The sequence below is a fragment of the Stegostoma tigrinum genome, chromosome 10 (genome assembly GCF_030684315.1).
Source record: "Stegostoma tigrinum isolate sSteTig4 chromosome 10, sSteTig4.hap1, whole genome shotgun sequence".
Classification (NCBI taxonomy): domain Eukaryota; kingdom Metazoa; phylum Chordata; class Chondrichthyes; order Orectolobiformes; family Stegostomatidae; genus Stegostoma; species Stegostoma tigrinum.
In genome coordinates this window covers 61,271,887-61,290,412 of record NC_081363.1, presented here as the reverse complement: position 1 = coordinate 61,290,412, position 18,526 = coordinate 61,271,887, and the positions used below count along the sequence as shown (strand labels likewise).

Genomic DNA, 18,526 nt, shown 5'->3' with positions numbered 1-18,526 from the left:
CAGAATGCCACCACCTCTGTCATCAGGCACCCCGATGTATCTATGTCCTGGAGCCTCACCACTGGATCTGTGTCGCCGTCTTGCCGCCGCCGATGATGCTGCCATGTGCCCACGCTGAGCCAATCTCAGGCAACGCAGCTGCCACTGAAGCTGCCAGGTCCCGAACTGGGCTCAAACTCAACACTGGACCCACGACACCAAAGCAGCTCCTACCTCATTCCAGTTTACAATGCTACCACTACCTCCTCCTGGGATCACCATTTCAGCAAAGGAACTGATTTCTCCTTTAAAAATCACAAAACTTTTCTTTTTAGAATTACTATCCCTTTCTAAAGATTAATTATTCTGTTTGAATGACTTAAACAGAAAAAGACACAATGTTCAACTCACTGACTCACTAACCAATGAAATAAATAGTTTGTCCTATTTACCCTATAAACTTATATCATTTTCAGCATCTCTAATCATCATAATTCTAACAAAATGTGCGATCAATGTCTCTGGCCTCTATTCCCTGGTATAATCTGTGTGAATCTCTTCTGCACTTTAGCCTTCATTGAATAACCAAAAGTGAAATCAACGTAGTAATAAGAATCTAAATAATTGTTTACACAGGCTTGGCATTACCTCTGTACTTTAGCGATTTCAAAAAACCGACAATTCCATTAACAACTTCTTTAGCAGCTTTATCAACTTGTCCCCCCACACCCACCTTTGAACTTTCACATATGGCTCTTTTAAATTTTAATCATTAAGTGTTTACATTATTTTTTCTACTTATTCTTCTTAAAAATTTTCTCTCTATTTCTCTGGATTAAATTTTATTTGACACTCACCTGCTAAATCTACTAACCTGTGTAGAAGCTATTTTCATCCTTTTCACTGTAAGTTACAGTACTGATATATTGGTAGTGACTTCTTATCAAAGATTAGATCATTCAAACATATTTGAAAAACATATATTGCTGCATACATTTTTTGAAAAAATTACCAGAAGAGATTTAGGAATTTGTGCAAGGATTCTGAATGATGAATTCAAAATGCTTTGTTTCAAACGTATATTTCAAGTTCAAGTTATACTTTATACTTCTAACAATTATTTGAAAATGTGATTTTACCAAAGGACGATGCAATTATACCCCAAAGGCTTTAAAAAAAACTCCCTATTCTAAATAGAAAAATGATAAAAGAACGGCCATAATTTCAAATGTAAACCTTATTTTAAATATTTAGGACAATTAGGGGTATTCTGGATTTCACAAAACACAAAACATTTTTGAAGCTACACAATTCAAGTAATATAACAAACACTAGCTTACAGGTACACCATTTAATATTTATTATATGCATTTTATATACATTACTTTTAAACAGCTGTAATTAGCTATGTGGTACAATATTAAAAATTTACTTAATCATGTATTGTAAAACAAAACCTTACAAAACTCATCAGAACTTGCAAACTCATCAGAAATCTGTGGAAGACTAGAAAAAATACTTTATTGTATTAATCATGCATTACACAAACAAATTGTTTAGTTACACCATTAACTGAAGCACTTTGTAAAGCTGGGATAGCTAGACCAAACACAGCAGATTTCTGAATCTTGATTTGGCTATTTCAATATTCTATATTTAATCCAAAATAAAACCTTTTCACTCCAGATTTCACACATTTTTTTTCAGTTACACAGGATTAGGGTGAAGCCCCTAAAGCAAGTAATCTGACAGGAAATCCAGGGGTGTAATATAAACAGTGTTCCATTTTAAACCTATATTTAGAGCTCTCTAGTCTTTTGTAAAAGTCCCATGCTAGACAAAGATATACAGGACTCATTAACACACACAAAACATGAGGGATATAAAGACCAACAGAAAAATGAAATAAATAACAGTAGGCCAATAGCATTAAGATGGTTAACCCTTGATAAATAAACTTGTAAATACAGTAAGATGTACAAAATATCACATAGTGATAGGATGCTGCAATTTTTTTTAAAAGAGTTAATTGTGGGTATTAAACCCCCTGTGTTTCATCGCAACACATGATTACACTTAATAGCTTTTATAGTGATGTTAAAATAGCATCCATATGGAAGGATTCACTGAGGATTTTAAGCTGGGCAAGGGAAGAATGTAGTTACATAATAGTGGGTCAGTGAGGATGGTTTGGGTTTTAACCAAATGAAACATTTCAGTATTAACCCTATTTGGAGCATTATTCTGACAGGAAAATTATACAAAAGACTTATAAAAACTAGACATCCTGTCAAAAATTCTGCAAAACAAAGATTAAAATATGTTTAATTTATTTTTTAATGCTTAATGTTGACTAAAAGTATGTTGATGTTGGAAAATTAATAAAAGGAATTGAAGGATGACATTCTACGGTTTAGTTGTAAATCCACTGCCCACCATTGCACCACAATCTCAACCATAAGGCAGGACACAAGAGTCCAAAGTATTTACTGTTGTAAGAGTAACTTCCACATGACTTTGAAAACATCTACATTACAGTAAAGTAGCTCAGTTCAAATCCAGTCAAGGCTACAAATACTGGGTTTTTTTTTAGGTACAGTAATTACAGTTAATGATTTTGCCTGACATTATTCAAGGATTTGGTGATACTTCGCCACTAGACACCTGCCTATGATAGTCTATCAGGAAGAGCATTGCCCAGGCAGAACAGAGTAGTACTTAGTGTTACATAATAACCGAGTAACTAATGGCAGTGAAGCAATTCCTGTTCATTTCCAGGTCACCTGCTATGATGGGGCAAAAATATTTTAGCAGTTGTTACACAAATACTTTGGCAAGGGCATCGGCTCCTGCACTAGCAATATATGCTTTTGATGGATGGAAAGCTACATCATAAATAGATTCATCACATTTTTTCCGATGAGCAGTAATTTCTTGCACGCATGTCTTGCTATCCAGGTTCCACAGACGTATAGAACAATCATGACCTGACACAATTTAAAAATGGCTCAGGTTAATATTTCATTTATAAAACCATGTTAGTGACAATTACTGTCAATATTAATCTAATTTTCTGCTCTATTATAAAATTTCTCCCCAAGACATACATTCCAGCAACTAGTTGCAACATTTCATCACTACTTAATCGAACATTAATAATAAATTAATAGCTTTTTGAAATTGTGGATTTGTTGAATACTTTGCTAAGTTATTTATTCTAACTTAAAAATTATCCAGATAGATCAAATAAAAATACAACCTGCTGAAGGTCAATTTATTCCAAACATTTAATTAAAAGAAAGCAACTACGTACTTCCAGACATCAAGTAGATTCCATTAGGATCTACTGCCAGACTAGTAACTGCATCCAGGTGAGCGACCATAGCATGGATCAATTTACCTAAATAACAAAATTATTTACAGGTAAGCCAGAAGATTCTATAGCTTTACAATAATATTGTTAACAGTTTTCAATAACTTGCTTTTACTTACCCGTTTTATTATCAAAAAACTTAATATGCCTATCTTCATGAGCCGTGATGGTGACAGGCAATGTGGGATGACTGACAACTCTATTAATCTGATTGGCTAAAGGAGAAGCTGTGAACACAAAACACGACAAAAACTAATGAAAACCATATTAGTCAGAAAACGTTCACACTAAATCTATGCAGCAATTATTAAGCCATATCAGAAATTTGCTGATTGAGATTTTGATGCAATAGAAATGGCACAACATAATTGTAATAACTAAAAGATTATAGCTCTGAAAATTAAGTGCTGATGCCCAGGCACTAAGCACTGGAACTTCCTTTGGAAACCTCAACTGCTTCTCTACTTCTCTTTCATCGATTAAGATGCTCCTTCCAATCTTTCATGGTTCGATAATTTGTCTTAAGATCTCCTATATGATTCCATGTCACATTTTGGTTGATGACCATTCAGTGAAAGGTATTGAAACAGCTACTTCTCACTCCTCATATCCACAGGAATTAATATTTCTCCATCCTTAAGAGCCAGTGTAACTGACATGATGTACATTCATCATACAAATTTTTAAAGGTTTCGACAGTTGGGTCATCTGTTATGTGAGACATGTACAGTGAACAACACTGGGGTAATGATAAAATGGATGCACAAGTTAAATTATTGAATAGAAATGTATGAGTAATGAATAACAGGTTTTTCAAGTGTATAGAAATCAACACAATTATTACTTTACATTTGAAAGAATTTGAGAAACTTAACAAATTCAAGTTCAACTGAATCTATGAATCATAACTATCTTTTTAAATTAAATCTTAGTTTTAAGAAATTCTGGCATTAGGCTTCCTTGAGGAGCTGAATACTAATTAAGTCAAGAAAGAATATAGAAAATTGCAGGAAAGAGAGATTTGAGAGTCCTCTTGCCTGACATAGAAAAACCCAGCATACAAGTTCAGAAGGTAATATTGAAGGTAAATGGAATGTTGCCTTTTATTTAGAAAAAGACTGGAGCGTGTAAATAGGGCAGTCTTGCTAAAAACATACAAGGCAATAGTCAGACTACAGACGGGACAGGGGACAGTTTTGGCCCCTTTATTTCAGGAAAGGTACGCTGACATTGGAGACAACCCAGACATTGTCCACTTTATTGATCCTGGGAATGGAGGGACTGTTTTAGGAGCAGGTAGGTTGAGTAGTTTGGGCTAGTATTCACTAGAGTTCAGAGAATGACTTGCTAAAACATGTAGCAAGCTTGACAGGGTAAATGGTCAGAGATTACTTTCCTCATGGGAGAATCTAGCATCAGAGGGCATAATCACAAAGTAAGGAGCCTCCTATTTAAAACAGCAGTCAGGAAGAATTTCTTTCCTCAGAGGAAGTTACTCTGTGGCATTCTTTACTGCACAGGCTGGACAGGCTAGGTCATTAAAAATCTGTCTACCTCAGCGTAGAATGTACTTATTCAGTCAGGTTATGGGAAAGGTTAGGAAATGGGGTTCAGGATTTTCACATCAGTCACAACCTCATTGAATGGCAGAGCAGAATTGATGGGTTGAAAGGCCTACTTCTACCCCTCACCTAATGGTCTTATGAATTGCTGCTCTCACTATCATTACTATCTTTTCAAGGCTATCAGTGATAATCACTGCATTTTGAATTTGAAAGTAGCAACAGTGTAAACATAATAGGTAATGAATGAATCACACTAGCCTGCCCTGAAGATTTGAGTAAGCTACGTTTCTGCAGTTAGAAGCAAAATTAGCTAGGTATCTATTCCTCTTTCCATTTCTCCCAGAACCATTGCTGGCCCATATTCAGGCCATCTACCTTACTTTTGTTCAGGGACCAGTGTGTGATACAGAATCTAAATTTACACGCTAGGAAGAGAACAGAAGAGAGAACAATACAGATAATTATCTGTTCATTTAAAACGTGCTTGTTTGTCTTCAACTCCTACAGATAAAAGCAAATATTGGTTCTGAATTTGCAAAGAACAACAAAGCACATCAATTTATTTCACAACTTGAACATACTATTCTTCTTTTGCATGACCTAAGTAATATTCAATAATTTAGATCTACTCACATTATAGAGATGTAACAACCAAATGGACAACTTTGTGAAATAAACATTTCAGGTACAAAACATAGAAAGGAAAAGAAAATAACCGTGCTCCAGCGAAACCCAACACAACCTGGAAGAACAGCACCTAATTTTCAAATTAGGCACTTTATAGCCTTTTGGACTCACCATTGAGTTCAACAACTTTAGGCAATGAACCTTGTTTTCCATGTTGATACATCTTTTACCTACTGTCTCTGTATTTTTGTGTGTTTGGTCAGAGCTGACCTTTGTTCTGCTATTAACATCTGGTCTGGACCAATGCCTGGTCTTCTTCTTTACAGCAATTTCCATTCCTTTTGCCTTTTATTCCAAAACCTTTTTGACTTCTAATATTCTTTTTGTTCTATCCTTTCTGATTCTTTAAATTCAACTTGCTGCACTACGTTTTTCAACAGTATAAAAGCAGACACATTTCCACCTCCCTTATGCACACAATTAGCATCATAAACCATGAATAAAGATCTAAGGAAGATGATCTGAGGAAGGGTACAGGACCCGAAACATTAATTCTGTTTTTCCTTCACAGATGCTGCCAGACCTGCTTAGCTTTTCCAACAACTTTGTTTTTGTTGTTGCTGTCATCTAAGGAAGATGAGGTTGTTGATTTGCTCACCAAGCTGGCTTGTTTTCGTTTAGATGTTTTACCACCATGCTAGGTATCATCATCAGTGAGTTCTCCAATGAAGCGATGTTGTTCTACTCTGCTTGAAATTTATAACGTCTGGTCCGTGTCATTTCTAGTTTTGTTCTGTATGGGTTTGAATGTGGGGTACAATTCTATATGTTTGCTGATTGTATTATGAGTATTGTACTGTGGAAGTTGAGGATTTGGTCAGTTTCCTCAACTTCCACAGCAGCCAACCCAATGTCCACTATCAAAGCTGTATTCGGACCCTATTTAAATGGGCCACCATTCACTGCAACACATTAGAACTACACAGGAAAGAGGAAGAGCATCTACATAAAATCTCCACTATGAACGGATGGCCCCGCAACTTCATTCGCGAGTGCCTACCAAATAGACACCCTAACACCTACCCTCTAACTCACTGGCCACACTGCCCTTTATCAAGAACATATCAGAGCTGTCGAGACTCCTAAGACCACTACAGATCATGGTAGCATGCAAGCTCACAGCCACTCTATGACAAACACTTACAAGGATTAAAAGACCCCATTCCCAAAAAATGCAGAACCAACTAGCTCACACAATATCATGCAATGACTGCCATAAGCATTGAACAGGCAGGAAGGAAACTAGCCAGAATACACGAACATTAGCTAGCAGCAAAATGACACGATGAACTTTCCTTAATATCAGTACACTTGGATAATGAAGGCCATCTGTTTACCTGTAACAACGTAACAATAGTAGCCCAAGCCAAACATAGACACACACAGGAATTCCTAGAGGCATGGTTCTCAACCCGTAATGCAATCAACAAACAAAGAGAATTGGACGCCATATACAAACCCAACACAGAACAAAACCAGAAATGACACTACTCAACATAATGGACTGGACAGTATAAATTCTAAGCAGAGCAGAATATCACTTCACTGGAGACCTCACTTATGATGTTACCTAGCGTAGTGACGAAACGTCTGAACAAAAACCAGCCAGCTCAGTCAGCAAGTCAACAACCTCACCCACAACTCAAGTTATCTTTGCTAAAACGTTAAAAAACCTTTTTGCCCCACATTCCACCTTCTTTAAAATGAAGCCATCCTAAACTCTTGATTTTATTTCAATACCAATTCATAAAACACAAACCACAGTAAAAAGTTGTCATTGCAGGAAGCCAGAGTTCGCATGAAGAAATAACACAATGAACTACTCAGGAGAGCAACTGATGCTGTGAAGGAATAAATCTTCATATGAGAGTATGGAGTTTTATATCAATTTGTCACTAAGTACATTTTAAGCAAGTGAGGGATGGGTGGGATAGAAGATGATGGAACTTAAGATGATTGTCCTCATTGATTACCTACTATGAAGCTGAAACAATGATAACTTCTTCATTTTGCTTTGTAATGAACAAAATCAACACAGAAATTTATCAATAATATTTTCATGCAACTCACCGGCGTCTACCTGCGATGCCAACATCACTAAAGGCTGAGAAGTTTCAATATCATAAATGACAGTGTTGCCACTATTAAAGGAACCCAAAATGTGTGCAGGATCAGCACCTACAAAGTCAACTGATGTAGGGATTCCATTTTCTGAAAAATTAGTTAAAACACGGTAATCACATATTTTATAATCTTAACTGTACAAAAGCATAAAACTGTTGTTGGCCTGGCAGTAAATAGACAATTTAGATCTTTCAAGCAGCGAGTTTACAGTGGGACAGAGAGTTTAATATATCAATGACATTAGGGCTACTCAGGCATATTTGAGTAAATGAGGTTTTATTCCACATCTAATCATTCTTCACCTGACGAATAAGTGCTAGAAACAAGCTGTTTATAAGGACAAACTTCAGATGAAGCAAATCTAACTGGAATACATTTGAATTTTAATATTTGATACTTTGTCTGCAGAACATCAAGTTTACTATCATTATTTACTACTATTACAAGACACATTGCTGAATCTCACCCTTCAAATATACCACTTGTTAATTCTAAGAAACGGGAGGAGGGATGTTGATACACCACAGTAACCACAAAAGAAAGGGGTCCAAATACATGACTGTCAAGATAATTTCTCATTCCAAGTCAGGGTCATAACAAATAAGTAGTCCTGTACATGATAAATATGCAAAGATTGCAGAATATGCTTTTCAGACAAATCTTTGATAATTAGTCCATTATTTCAACTGTAAATTTTAATGTTCTTTAGTAAAGAATAGCCTGTGTGCAGGGCAGGAACATTGATTTTACTCAGTAACTTGTTAGCTTTACATGGAAATCAGTTAGGAACAACATACGATCCATTCTCATTAATGAAAGAGCAATATGGTCGATTCTTTAATCCTCACTTATTAAGCTTTACACAGAATTTATAGAATGAATTTAATTTCTGGGCTCAGCCTCACTCTGCTCTTCTCACAAGCCAGAATTCACACCTACTACTTCTTTCAGAACTGATCTAATCTCAACAAAATGTTGAGATAAACGTTTGTATTTTGCTATTTCTAAAGCCAGAAAGTGAGAGTACTAAAAAAGAATTGGTTAAATCCAATAACTGAAACATCTTTTACACTTACCCCCTTCTACATTGTATGTACTAAGGCAAGGTGACTTCTCAGTTGGGTTCCATAACCGAATAGTGCCATCTGCTGAACAAGACAGCAAACGGTTCTTTATACCACTAAATGAAAGGCCCCATACTGCATCTTTGTGTGCCACCAAGGTATTCAATATGACACTGGGATCTGTAGATAAATTTGAAACAAGCAGTCAACTTTAGGTGTTCCGATTTCTTTAACATTTCCTCAAATGTCATGTATTCTACTGTGTGCAATATACTGTCTAGATGAATTACAAGGGAAAATCACAATGTTGAAGTCATTTTCTGCGAACAAAACACAGGTAGTTTACCATTTCAGCAGTGACGTATATCTAATTCTGAAAGCACTCAATATGGTACAGTACAATACAGCATGCAGTAATTTCTTAATGTATGTTCTCTCGTTTTATAATGTCATGGCATATGGCGGGTTCTTGTGATTCATCTGATTTGATCATCAGAGCTCTGTTAGTATATGATTTTGTAAGGGGCAATACTGGAATATTAAAAAAGATTAGTGATATGGGCATGTATCTTGTGGGTCTTACGCCCAATCTTCTGGATTCCGAATCAAAGAAGACAGGGCCTTATGCCCTAGGCATGTGTTGGGACACCACAGAAGTCTCATTGCAATGAGTCTGGGAATTTTCAGCCAAGTCTTAACTTTCAATGAACAATTCTCCTGCTCATCAGTACACCCTAAAAAGGTCTTTGACTTTTGGAGACTTCAGACAGTTTTGATTTACTTATCTGAACAACTGTCTAAGAAGCATCATGCAGAAAACCTGGATTTAAATCTAGATATCCAGAGACACTCCCGACCCAATCTTTCTAGGTTCCACCATCTGACATCTTCCCTTTTAGTCTACTGAAACCTTAGGAGGCTATAGTAGCTAGTGTCATCGAAAGGAAAAGCACAGCTTCCCTTTTCCTGGACAATCCAATGCTACAAGGACAGAATTTGATGGCAAACAGCATTATATTTACAAAGTAGCTAGGGTTGGAAATGCAGAACTGTGTTAGTGTGTAGAAAAGTAGGAGCAGAGTGGCAATTTTACAGCAAATGTCACTCCTCAGAAGATCCAGGTTCTAATTTCTATACACCAGTGAACAACAGCATGTATTTTATATTAAAGGCTACCAAAGTAAATTCATCAACAAAATAATTTCCAACTAGCTGAGATAATTAATGAAATCTAAAAAGTAATTTTTCTTTTAATTTTCTTTTTTTTTCTATTACCGGACCCTGTTCTGGTATTGTTAATGCTGTTCTAGAACTTGCACGACAAAGGCTCATGAGCAGTCAGCACTGCTTCATGAAGAGGATATATGGCCTGACAAATTTTACGAGAATTGTCTGAGGAGGTAACAAACAAGATAGGTAAAGGGGAAGCAGCGGATGTAATAAATTCAAATACGTAATATATTTGAATTTTCAGAAAGCATTTAATAAGGTGCCTACTTAATATGAAAGAATGCTATTGGCGATAGTATATTAGCATGGATAAAAGACTGGCTAACTAATAAAAGACAAAGTTGAGATAATTGGGATGGGGGCCGTTTTTGGGAGGAGGGGATGCGCCTCTACATTTTCAGGATCGCAACCTGTGACCAGTGTGTATGTCACAGGGATCAGCGCTGGAGCCACAATTATTTATAATATATATTAACAATTTGGATGAGGAAAGTGAATGTACTGTAGCCAAGTTTGTGGATGACACAGAGTCTGCAGAGGCATATACAGGTTAAGCTAGTAGGCAAAAACTTGGCAAATGGAATATAACTTGGAAAGCCTGAGATTCTGCACTTTGGCTAGAGGAGCTAGAAGACTAGAGGAGCTAAATATTATTTAAATGGAGACAGGCAAAAGCTAGAGAACTGAGGGATTTGAGAGTTCTCATCCAGGAATCACAAAAAGCTAACACTCAAGTTTGGAAGATAATTGAGAAGGCAAATGGAATACTGGGCTTTATTTCAAATGTACACAGTACAAAAACAAAACAGATTTTTCTAAGGTAATACAAGGTACCAGTCAGACCACAGCTGCAATACCATAAACAGTTCTGGGCCTCTTGCCTAAGAGGATATATATTGGCAGTGGAGGTAGTCCAGACACAGTTCACTAGGATAATACCAGGTTTGGAGGAATTGCCCTTTTAGGACTGGTTTAATAGATGGGGCCTGTACTCATTGCAATATAGAAGAATGAGAGGTGACCTGACTGAAACATACAAGATTCTTAAGAGACTTGACAAGGTAAATGCGGACAAGTAGTTTCCCCAAATGAGATAGTCTAAGACCAAAGGGCAAGTTCTCAGAATAAGGACAGAGGTGAGGTGGAATTTCTTCTCATGCAGAGTTGTGAATCTGCGAAATTTTTTTCCCACAGAGGGCTGTTGAGGCCAACTCAACAACTGTACCCAAGGCTGAGAGAGAGATTTTCAATCAGTTGGGAGCCTCAAAGGTTGAGGGGAAAAGACAAGAAAGTAGATATGAGGACAATTGGATCAGCCATTATCTCACTGAACAGCACAGCATGCTCATTGGGCTGAACAGCCTACTTTTGTTCCTTTATCTTATGGACAGTCTAAGTAGACATGAACCTTAGCTTACTATAGAGAAACACTATCCAACAGGACAAATTCATGAAATTAGGTACAAAAGTTAGAAGGACAAACATGGATCAATTGTTATTTTACTGAAATAGTAAAATAGGAGGGCTTTGACATATGATCTAAAGCCATAAGTACACAGTCAAAGGAGAATCTGAATTTAGTTACTTAAATATGGAATATACAGTTAACATCAGTAATGGTGACCATGTCATTAAAAACTCATCTGGATCATTAGTATCCTAAGGGAAAACAGTCTCCCGTACTCATCCGTTCCAGTCTTGTATGTGACCTCAGACTCCTAGTAATGCAGCTGACTCTTCAACTGTTCTAAAATTGCCTCCCAAAGTATTCAGTTTTTTGGAATGTGGCTCACCACCACCACCACCATCTTAATGGAAATTAGGAATAGTCAATTAAAAATTGGCTTTGTCAGCAATGCCTACATCCTATCCTGTGAACGAATAAAAAGGAATTCATTGACAAAATAGTGACCTATGTTCCATTAATATCTTACTTTTTGGGCATAGTTTGGATTCAAAGGATCTTCCAAAAGTTTAATGTCCGTTAATGTTCCTTAATCGAATGTTGACTTTACCCACAGAACAAGCAAATAAATTAAATGAATAATTAACATACACTGGATGAAGGAATATACCCTGACAATGCATAAGCAAATGTTAGATTCAAGTTATTACATGGTATGGCCGGAGCACTTGGAGTCATAGTGATGTACAGCAAAGAAGCAGAACCTTCGGTAGAATTTGTCCATGCCGATCAGATATCCTGAATAAATCTAGTTCCATTTGCCAGCATTTAGTCCATATCCCTCTAAACACTTCCTATTTCATATACCCATCCGGTTCACTTTTAAATGTTGCCATTGTACTCACCTTTACCACTTCCTCTAGCAGGTCATTCCATGCACACACCAGCCTCTGCGTGGAAAAAGTTGCCCCTTAGGCCCCTTTTAAACCTTTCTCCTTTCACTAAACCTATACCCTCTAGTTTTGGACTCCCTCACCCTGGGAAAAAGACCATGCTTATTTACCCTATCCACATCCCTCATGATTTTGTAAACCTCTGAAAGGTCACCCCTCAGCCTCCAACACTCCAGGGAATGTAGTCCCAGTCTATACAGCCTCTTCCCAGAACTCAAAGCCTCCAACACTGGCCACACTTTTGCAAATCTTTTCTGAACCCTATCAAGTTTCACAACATCTTTCCTATAGCAGGGAAACCAAAATTGCATGCAGTATTCCAATAGTTGCCCAAACAATGTCCTGCGCAGCTGCAACATGACCTCCAACTCTATACTCAATGCGCTCACCAATAAAGGCAAGCATACCAAACACCACCTTCACTGTCCTCTCTACCTGCGACTCCATTTCAAGGAACTATGAATCTGCACTCCAAGATCTCTTTGTTCAGCAACACTTTCCAGGACCTTACCATTAAGTATACAAGTCACAGATAACAACGTGTAGAGCTGGATGAACACAGCAGGCCAAGCAGCAGAGGGGCAGGAAGGCTGACATTTCGGGCCTGGACCCTTCTTCAGAAATGGGGGAGGGAAAGAGGGGTCTGAAATAAATACGGAGAGAGGGGGAGGTGGATAGAAGATGGATAGAGGAGAAGATAGGTGGAGAGGAGACAGACAGGTCAAAGATGCGGGGATGGAACCAGTAAAGGTGAGTGTAGGTGGGGAGGAGATAGGTCAGTCCAGGGAGGACGGACAGGTCAAGGGGGTGGGATGAGGTTAGTAGGTAGGAAACGGTGGTGGGGCTTAAGGTGGGAGGATGGGATAGGTGGGAGGAAGGACAGGCTAGGGAGGCGGGGATGAGCTGGGCTGGTTTGGGATGGAGTAGGGGGAGGGGAGATTTTGAAGCTTTTGAAGTCCATATTCATACCATTGGGCTGCAGGGTTCCCAAGCGGATTAAGAGCTGCTGTTCCTGCAACCTTCAGGTAGCATCGTGGCACTGCAGGAGGCCCAAGATGGACATATCATCTAAGGAATGGGAGGGGGAGTTGAAATGGTTTGTGACTGGGAGGTGCAGACGTTTAGTGCAAACCGAGGTTGTGTGTTCCGCCAAGGGGTCTCCAAGCTTTCCCCGATGTAAAGGAGGCCACAACAGGAACAGCGGATGTAGTATACCACATCAGCAGATGTGCAGGTGAACATGGGCTTGATGTGGAAAGTCTTCTCGGGGCCTGGGGTGACGGAGCGGGGGGGGAGGTGTAGGGGCAGGTGTAGCACTTCCTGCAGTTGCAGGGAAAAGGGCCAGGTGTGGTGGGGCTGGAGGGGAGTGTGGAGCAGGCAAGGGAGTGACGGAGAGAATGGTCCCTCCGGAAAGCAGTTAAGAGTGGGGAGGGAAAAATGTCTTTGGTGGTGGGGTTGGATTGCAGATGGCGGAACTGTCGGAGGATGATGCATTGGATCTGGAGGTTGGTGGGGTGGTATGTGAGGATGATGGGGATTGTGTTTTGGTTGTTATTGCGGGGAGGGGGTGTGAGGGATGAGTTGCGGGATACATGGTTGAGGGTTTCTTGACCATTGACCGGGAGGGGTTTGGAGCTGCAGCGGAGTTGATGTCCTTGAAAAACGAGGACATTTGAGTTGCACGGGAGTGGAATGCCTCATCCTGGGAGCCAATGCGTCGAGGGCAAAGGAATTGGGAATAGGAGATAGCATTTTTGCAGGAAGGTGGGTGGAAGGAGGTGTATTCTAGGAAGCTGTGGGAGTCAGTGGGATTGAAATGGATATCAGTTTCTAGGTAGTTGCCAGAGAAGGAGACAGAGGTGTCCAGGAAGGAGAGAGAGGTATTAGAGATGGTCCAGCTGAACTTAAGGTTGGGGTGGAAGGTGTTGGTAAAGTGGAAGAACTGTTCGAGCTCCTCATGGGAGCATGAGGCGGCGCCAATACAGTTATCAATATAATGGAGGAAGAGGTGGGGTTTAGGGCCAGCATAGGTATGGAAGAGGGATTGTTCCAGGGTCCATCTGATCAAGATCCTGCTGTACTTTGGAGGTAACCTTCTTCACTGCCCACTCCACCTCCAATTTTGGCATCAACTGCAAACTTACTAATCATAGAACATAGAACGTTAGAACATAGAACATTACAGCACAGTACAGGCCCTTTGGCCCTCGATGTCGTGCCGACCTGTCACACCAATCTGAAGCCCATCTAAACTATACTATTGCATGTACGTCCATATGCCTGTCCAATGAAGACTTAAATGTACTTAAAGTTGGCGAATCTACTACCATTGCAGGCAAAGTGTTCCATTCCCTTACTACTCTGAGTAAAGAAACTACCTCTGACATCTGTCCTATATCTTTCACCCCTCCACTTAACGCTATGCCCCCTCGTGCTCGTCGTCACCATCCTAGGAATAAGGGTCTCCCTATCCACCCTATCTAACCCTCTGATTATCTTATATGTTTCAATTAAGTCACCTCTCAACCTTCTCTCTAATGAAAACAGCCTCAAGTCCCTCAACCTTTCCTTGTAAGACCTTCCCTCCATACCAGGCAACATCCTAGTAAATCTCCTCTGCACCCTTTCCAAAGCTTCCTATCCTTCTTATAATGCGGTGACCAGAACTGCACACAATACTCCAAGTGCGGCTGCACCAGAGTTTTGTACAGCTGCAGCATAACCTCTTGGTTCCGGAACTCGATACCTCTATTAATAAAATAGCAGCTCCCAGGTTCACAACCAAATAATTGATATAACATGACAAAAAGCAGTAGACCGAGCACCGATCCTTGCGGCACACCACTGGTCACAGGCCTCTAGTCAGAAAAGCAACCCTCCGCCACTATGAACAGTCTTCTATCTTTGAGCTAGTTCTGTATTCAAATGGCTAGTTCTCCCTGTAATTCATGTGATCTAACCTTCCTGACCAGTCTACCATGAGGAATTTTGTCAAACGCTTGTAATATTTAAAATCAAAATACTGAAATTAAAGATTTTAAAACTTCAATTTGAAACAAAGAAATGGTTCAAAACAGACTACTGAATAAGTGAACAGCCAGTAGTAATTTTCAACATGAATTTTCACTTAGTACATACCATATGTATCATATGGATCAACACTGGGACTTGGCATATTCCAGCATCGTATTGTAGCGTCAATTCCACCACTGAAACACTGCTCACCATTAGAACTAGTAGTCAAAGACAGTACAGGTCCACTGGACACAAAAGAAAAAAGTCAAACAAAAATGTACTATATCAAATTTACCACGTTAACATTATTAGTAAGTAATTGCTGTCTAGACAATTGTTATTGAGCTGCTCAAAAAATATTATAACCATAATCTGTCTTGTTGGAATTGTTACATTATAAAGGAATATTTAGATTTGCAAAAATTCCTGTTAAATCACAAATCAATAACAAACAATGTTTTCTATTTTTCCTGTACAAGTTTTAAAGAGATTTCATTATGCATTGGTGAACATTTGTATAAAATAATCTATCGGAAAACTGATGTTACTTACATATGGGCTCTGAATGTATAAATTGGTTCCACATCTAATGAGGTACTCCTGAAAGAAAAGAATTATAATAGCCAAATGTTATTTGGTTTTGGCACTGCAATTAAAGCAAGGTGAAACAAAAATAGAAAGTGCTGGAAAAACTCAGTACGTTTGGCTGAATCTGTGGAGAGACAAATAGAGTTAACGCTCTGAGTTCAGTGATCTTCTGTCAGAATTTAAAATAGCTGGGATTTTTTGCTGACAAGTGGGAGACCGAATCGAGTGTACGGAGGCAGAGCCCAGAGAGACAGAGGGAGAGAGAAAAAAAGGTCTAAGCAAACAAAGATTGCTTGCGATAAGTTCAGGTACCAATCAATGATAGTGATCAGGGTTCTAATGCAAAGCGGAAGTGGTTGAAAATGGGTTGGCTGTGCTGGGTGCAACCCATACAAGACAAGACAGAGGGAAAGACTGAACAAGCAAAGGACTGTGTTCATACACTTAAATTGTTAATCTTAATGTTGAGTCCTTAAGGCTGAGGCACCCAGGCAGAAGATGGTGTTGTTCCTTCAGGAACAAAAATAGAACTTGCTGGAAAAGCCCAGCAGGATTGGCAGCATCTGTGAAGAAAAAATAATCAGAATTAACGTTTTGGGTCTGGTGACCCTTCCGCAGAACTGGTGGTAGCTAGGAAAACGCAGAAGATAGGGAGGGTGATGGGGTAGGGAGTAAATGATAGGATAAAGGATAGAGCGTAAAGAAAAAGAAGAGCAGTTGGAAAGACAAAAGGAGTTGGTAACGATCTGGCCAGGAGGATTAATCTGTTCTTTCAGATTGCATTGAGCCTCACTGGAGTACTGCAGCAGGCCCAAGGCAGAAATGTCAGGATAGGAACTTGGATGTGTGTTGAAATGATAGGCAATTGGAAGCTCAGGGTCACTTCTACGGACAGAGCACAGGTGTTCGGCAAAGTGGTCATCCAGCCTGTGTTTCATCTCCCCAATGTAGAGGAGACCACGTTGTGAGCAGTGAGTACGGGAGACTAGATTGATTGCAGCGCGGGCAACAGAAGGTACATTCAAGAGACTAAAAAACTACGCTCTACCCATAAAAATAATCCCGAACTTCCAGTTGCCTGCCACTTCAACGAACCATGTTCCAATATTTATGTTTTGTTTCGAGCCTGCTACAGTGGTCTGGCGATCTCAACACAAGCTGGAGGAACAAGACCTCATTTCCACCTCAATAACTTGTAATCGTAAGGAGTCAACTGAGTTTAACAATTTTAAAATATTAACACTCTCCTGTATATTCATTAACATTCCCCCAAACCTCTATTTCTTGTTTTGTAGGGGTTGTGAATATATCAACACGATTTCAATCACTGACACTTCTTATTAGCACGCTCCCTCGATCTCTACTACTCGGCTTGCGACCGGTCATCTCATTATTTGCTGAACCCTTTTTTCCTTTTCACTGGGTCAGTCTCCATACACTCTATTCACACCCAACTCTGTTATTACCATCAATTATATCCTTTCCCAGCTGTTTTCAATTCTGACAAGGAATTAATGGACTCGAAACATTAACTAATTTCTCTAAGATTCAGCCAGACCTGTTGAGATCCTCCAACATTTTCTGTCTTTGTTTCAAATTTCCACCATCAGCAGTTTTTTTTCAAAAAATGTTTTCCACACTTGTCTCCTTTCTGCTTACCATAGATATATGGAACTATGCACAATTGCTGTATATAAGTCCCAAAACAACTGAGATCAAGGAGAACTAATCTTCAACAAAACTATAAAATCACATGAATTGTTCCAAAAAAAAGCTACAGAACATACTGTGAATTACTGAAATTTCAAATATCTTACTGTTCAGACAAACTATAAAAAAAGCAAAATATTCAATAATTCTAAGCGATATATCACAAGAAAGATTTCCTCTATGCACAATGTATAAAAACTATAAACTCATTGATAAGGAGAGTTTTCAATTTTGCCAAAATGACACTGGGCAAGCCTTCTTTCAATGCAGCAATGTGCAATACATGATACTGAAAGAAATATATGGTTCAACATCACTCTTTTGCTGCAGCACTGTGCAAAGATAAATAGTTGGTTAAGTGAGAGAGCAAAAAGTCGCACATGGACTATAAAGTAGAAAAATGCCAACTTGCCCACTTTGGCAGGAATAAACAGAAAAGCTTTTATTAACAGGAGAGGTGATCTTATTGAAACATACAAAACCTTGAGCAAACTTTGTGTCGTGAATGATGAGAGGATGCTTTTTCTTATAAGAGAAACTAGAACTGGTCAACAGTAAGGGTTGCCCATTTAAGACGAAGATTAAGAGAAACTCTTTTGCTCAAAAGTTCATTAACTGTCTACCCCAGAGACAGTGGATAGAGGTTAATTGAATGATTTTAAGCTTGAGATAGCTACATTTTTGATTAATAAAAGATTTGGGTATAGTCAAAAAATCAGGTCACAATCAAATCAGCAGTACTCTTACCATATGATAGTGGAGGCTTGAGGATCAAAATAACCTAATCTTGCAGTGCAGAATTCAACAGCATAAAGGGATTTGGGTTTCTTTCG

General features: G+C 38.8%; 1 protein-coding gene across 6 annotated transcripts in view; it reads right to left on the bottom strand.

The window, feature by feature from the left end:
- Window positions 1-1,349: 1,349 nt before the first annotated feature.
- The window catches only part of strn3 (striatin, calmodulin binding protein 3), a 172,403-nt gene continuing 155,226 nt past the window's right edge, over window positions 1,350-18,526 (bottom strand). For 5 of the 6 annotated variants that reach the window (XM_048537453.2, XM_048537454.2, XM_048537455.2 and 2 more), the window contains 7 exons: window positions 15,948-15,995; window positions 15,519-15,640; window positions 8,805-8,972; window positions 7,675-7,815; window positions 3,472-3,579; window positions 3,293-3,379; window positions 1,351-2,966 (listed from right to left, as the gene is read on the bottom strand). In XM_048537453.2, the coding sequence (XP_048393410.1) occupies window positions 2,797-2,966; window positions 3,293-3,379; window positions 3,472-3,579; window positions 7,675-7,815; window positions 8,805-8,972; window positions 15,519-15,640; window positions 15,948-15,995 (844 nt within the window). In that variant the 3' untranslated portion in view covers window positions 1,351-2,796. Of the gene's footprint in view, window positions 2,967-3,292; window positions 3,380-3,471; window positions 3,580-7,674; window positions 7,816-8,804; window positions 8,973-15,518; window positions 15,641-15,947; window positions 15,996-18,526 lie in introns of all 6 variants that reach the window. The other variant, XM_048537452.2, reaches the window with a different exon arrangement.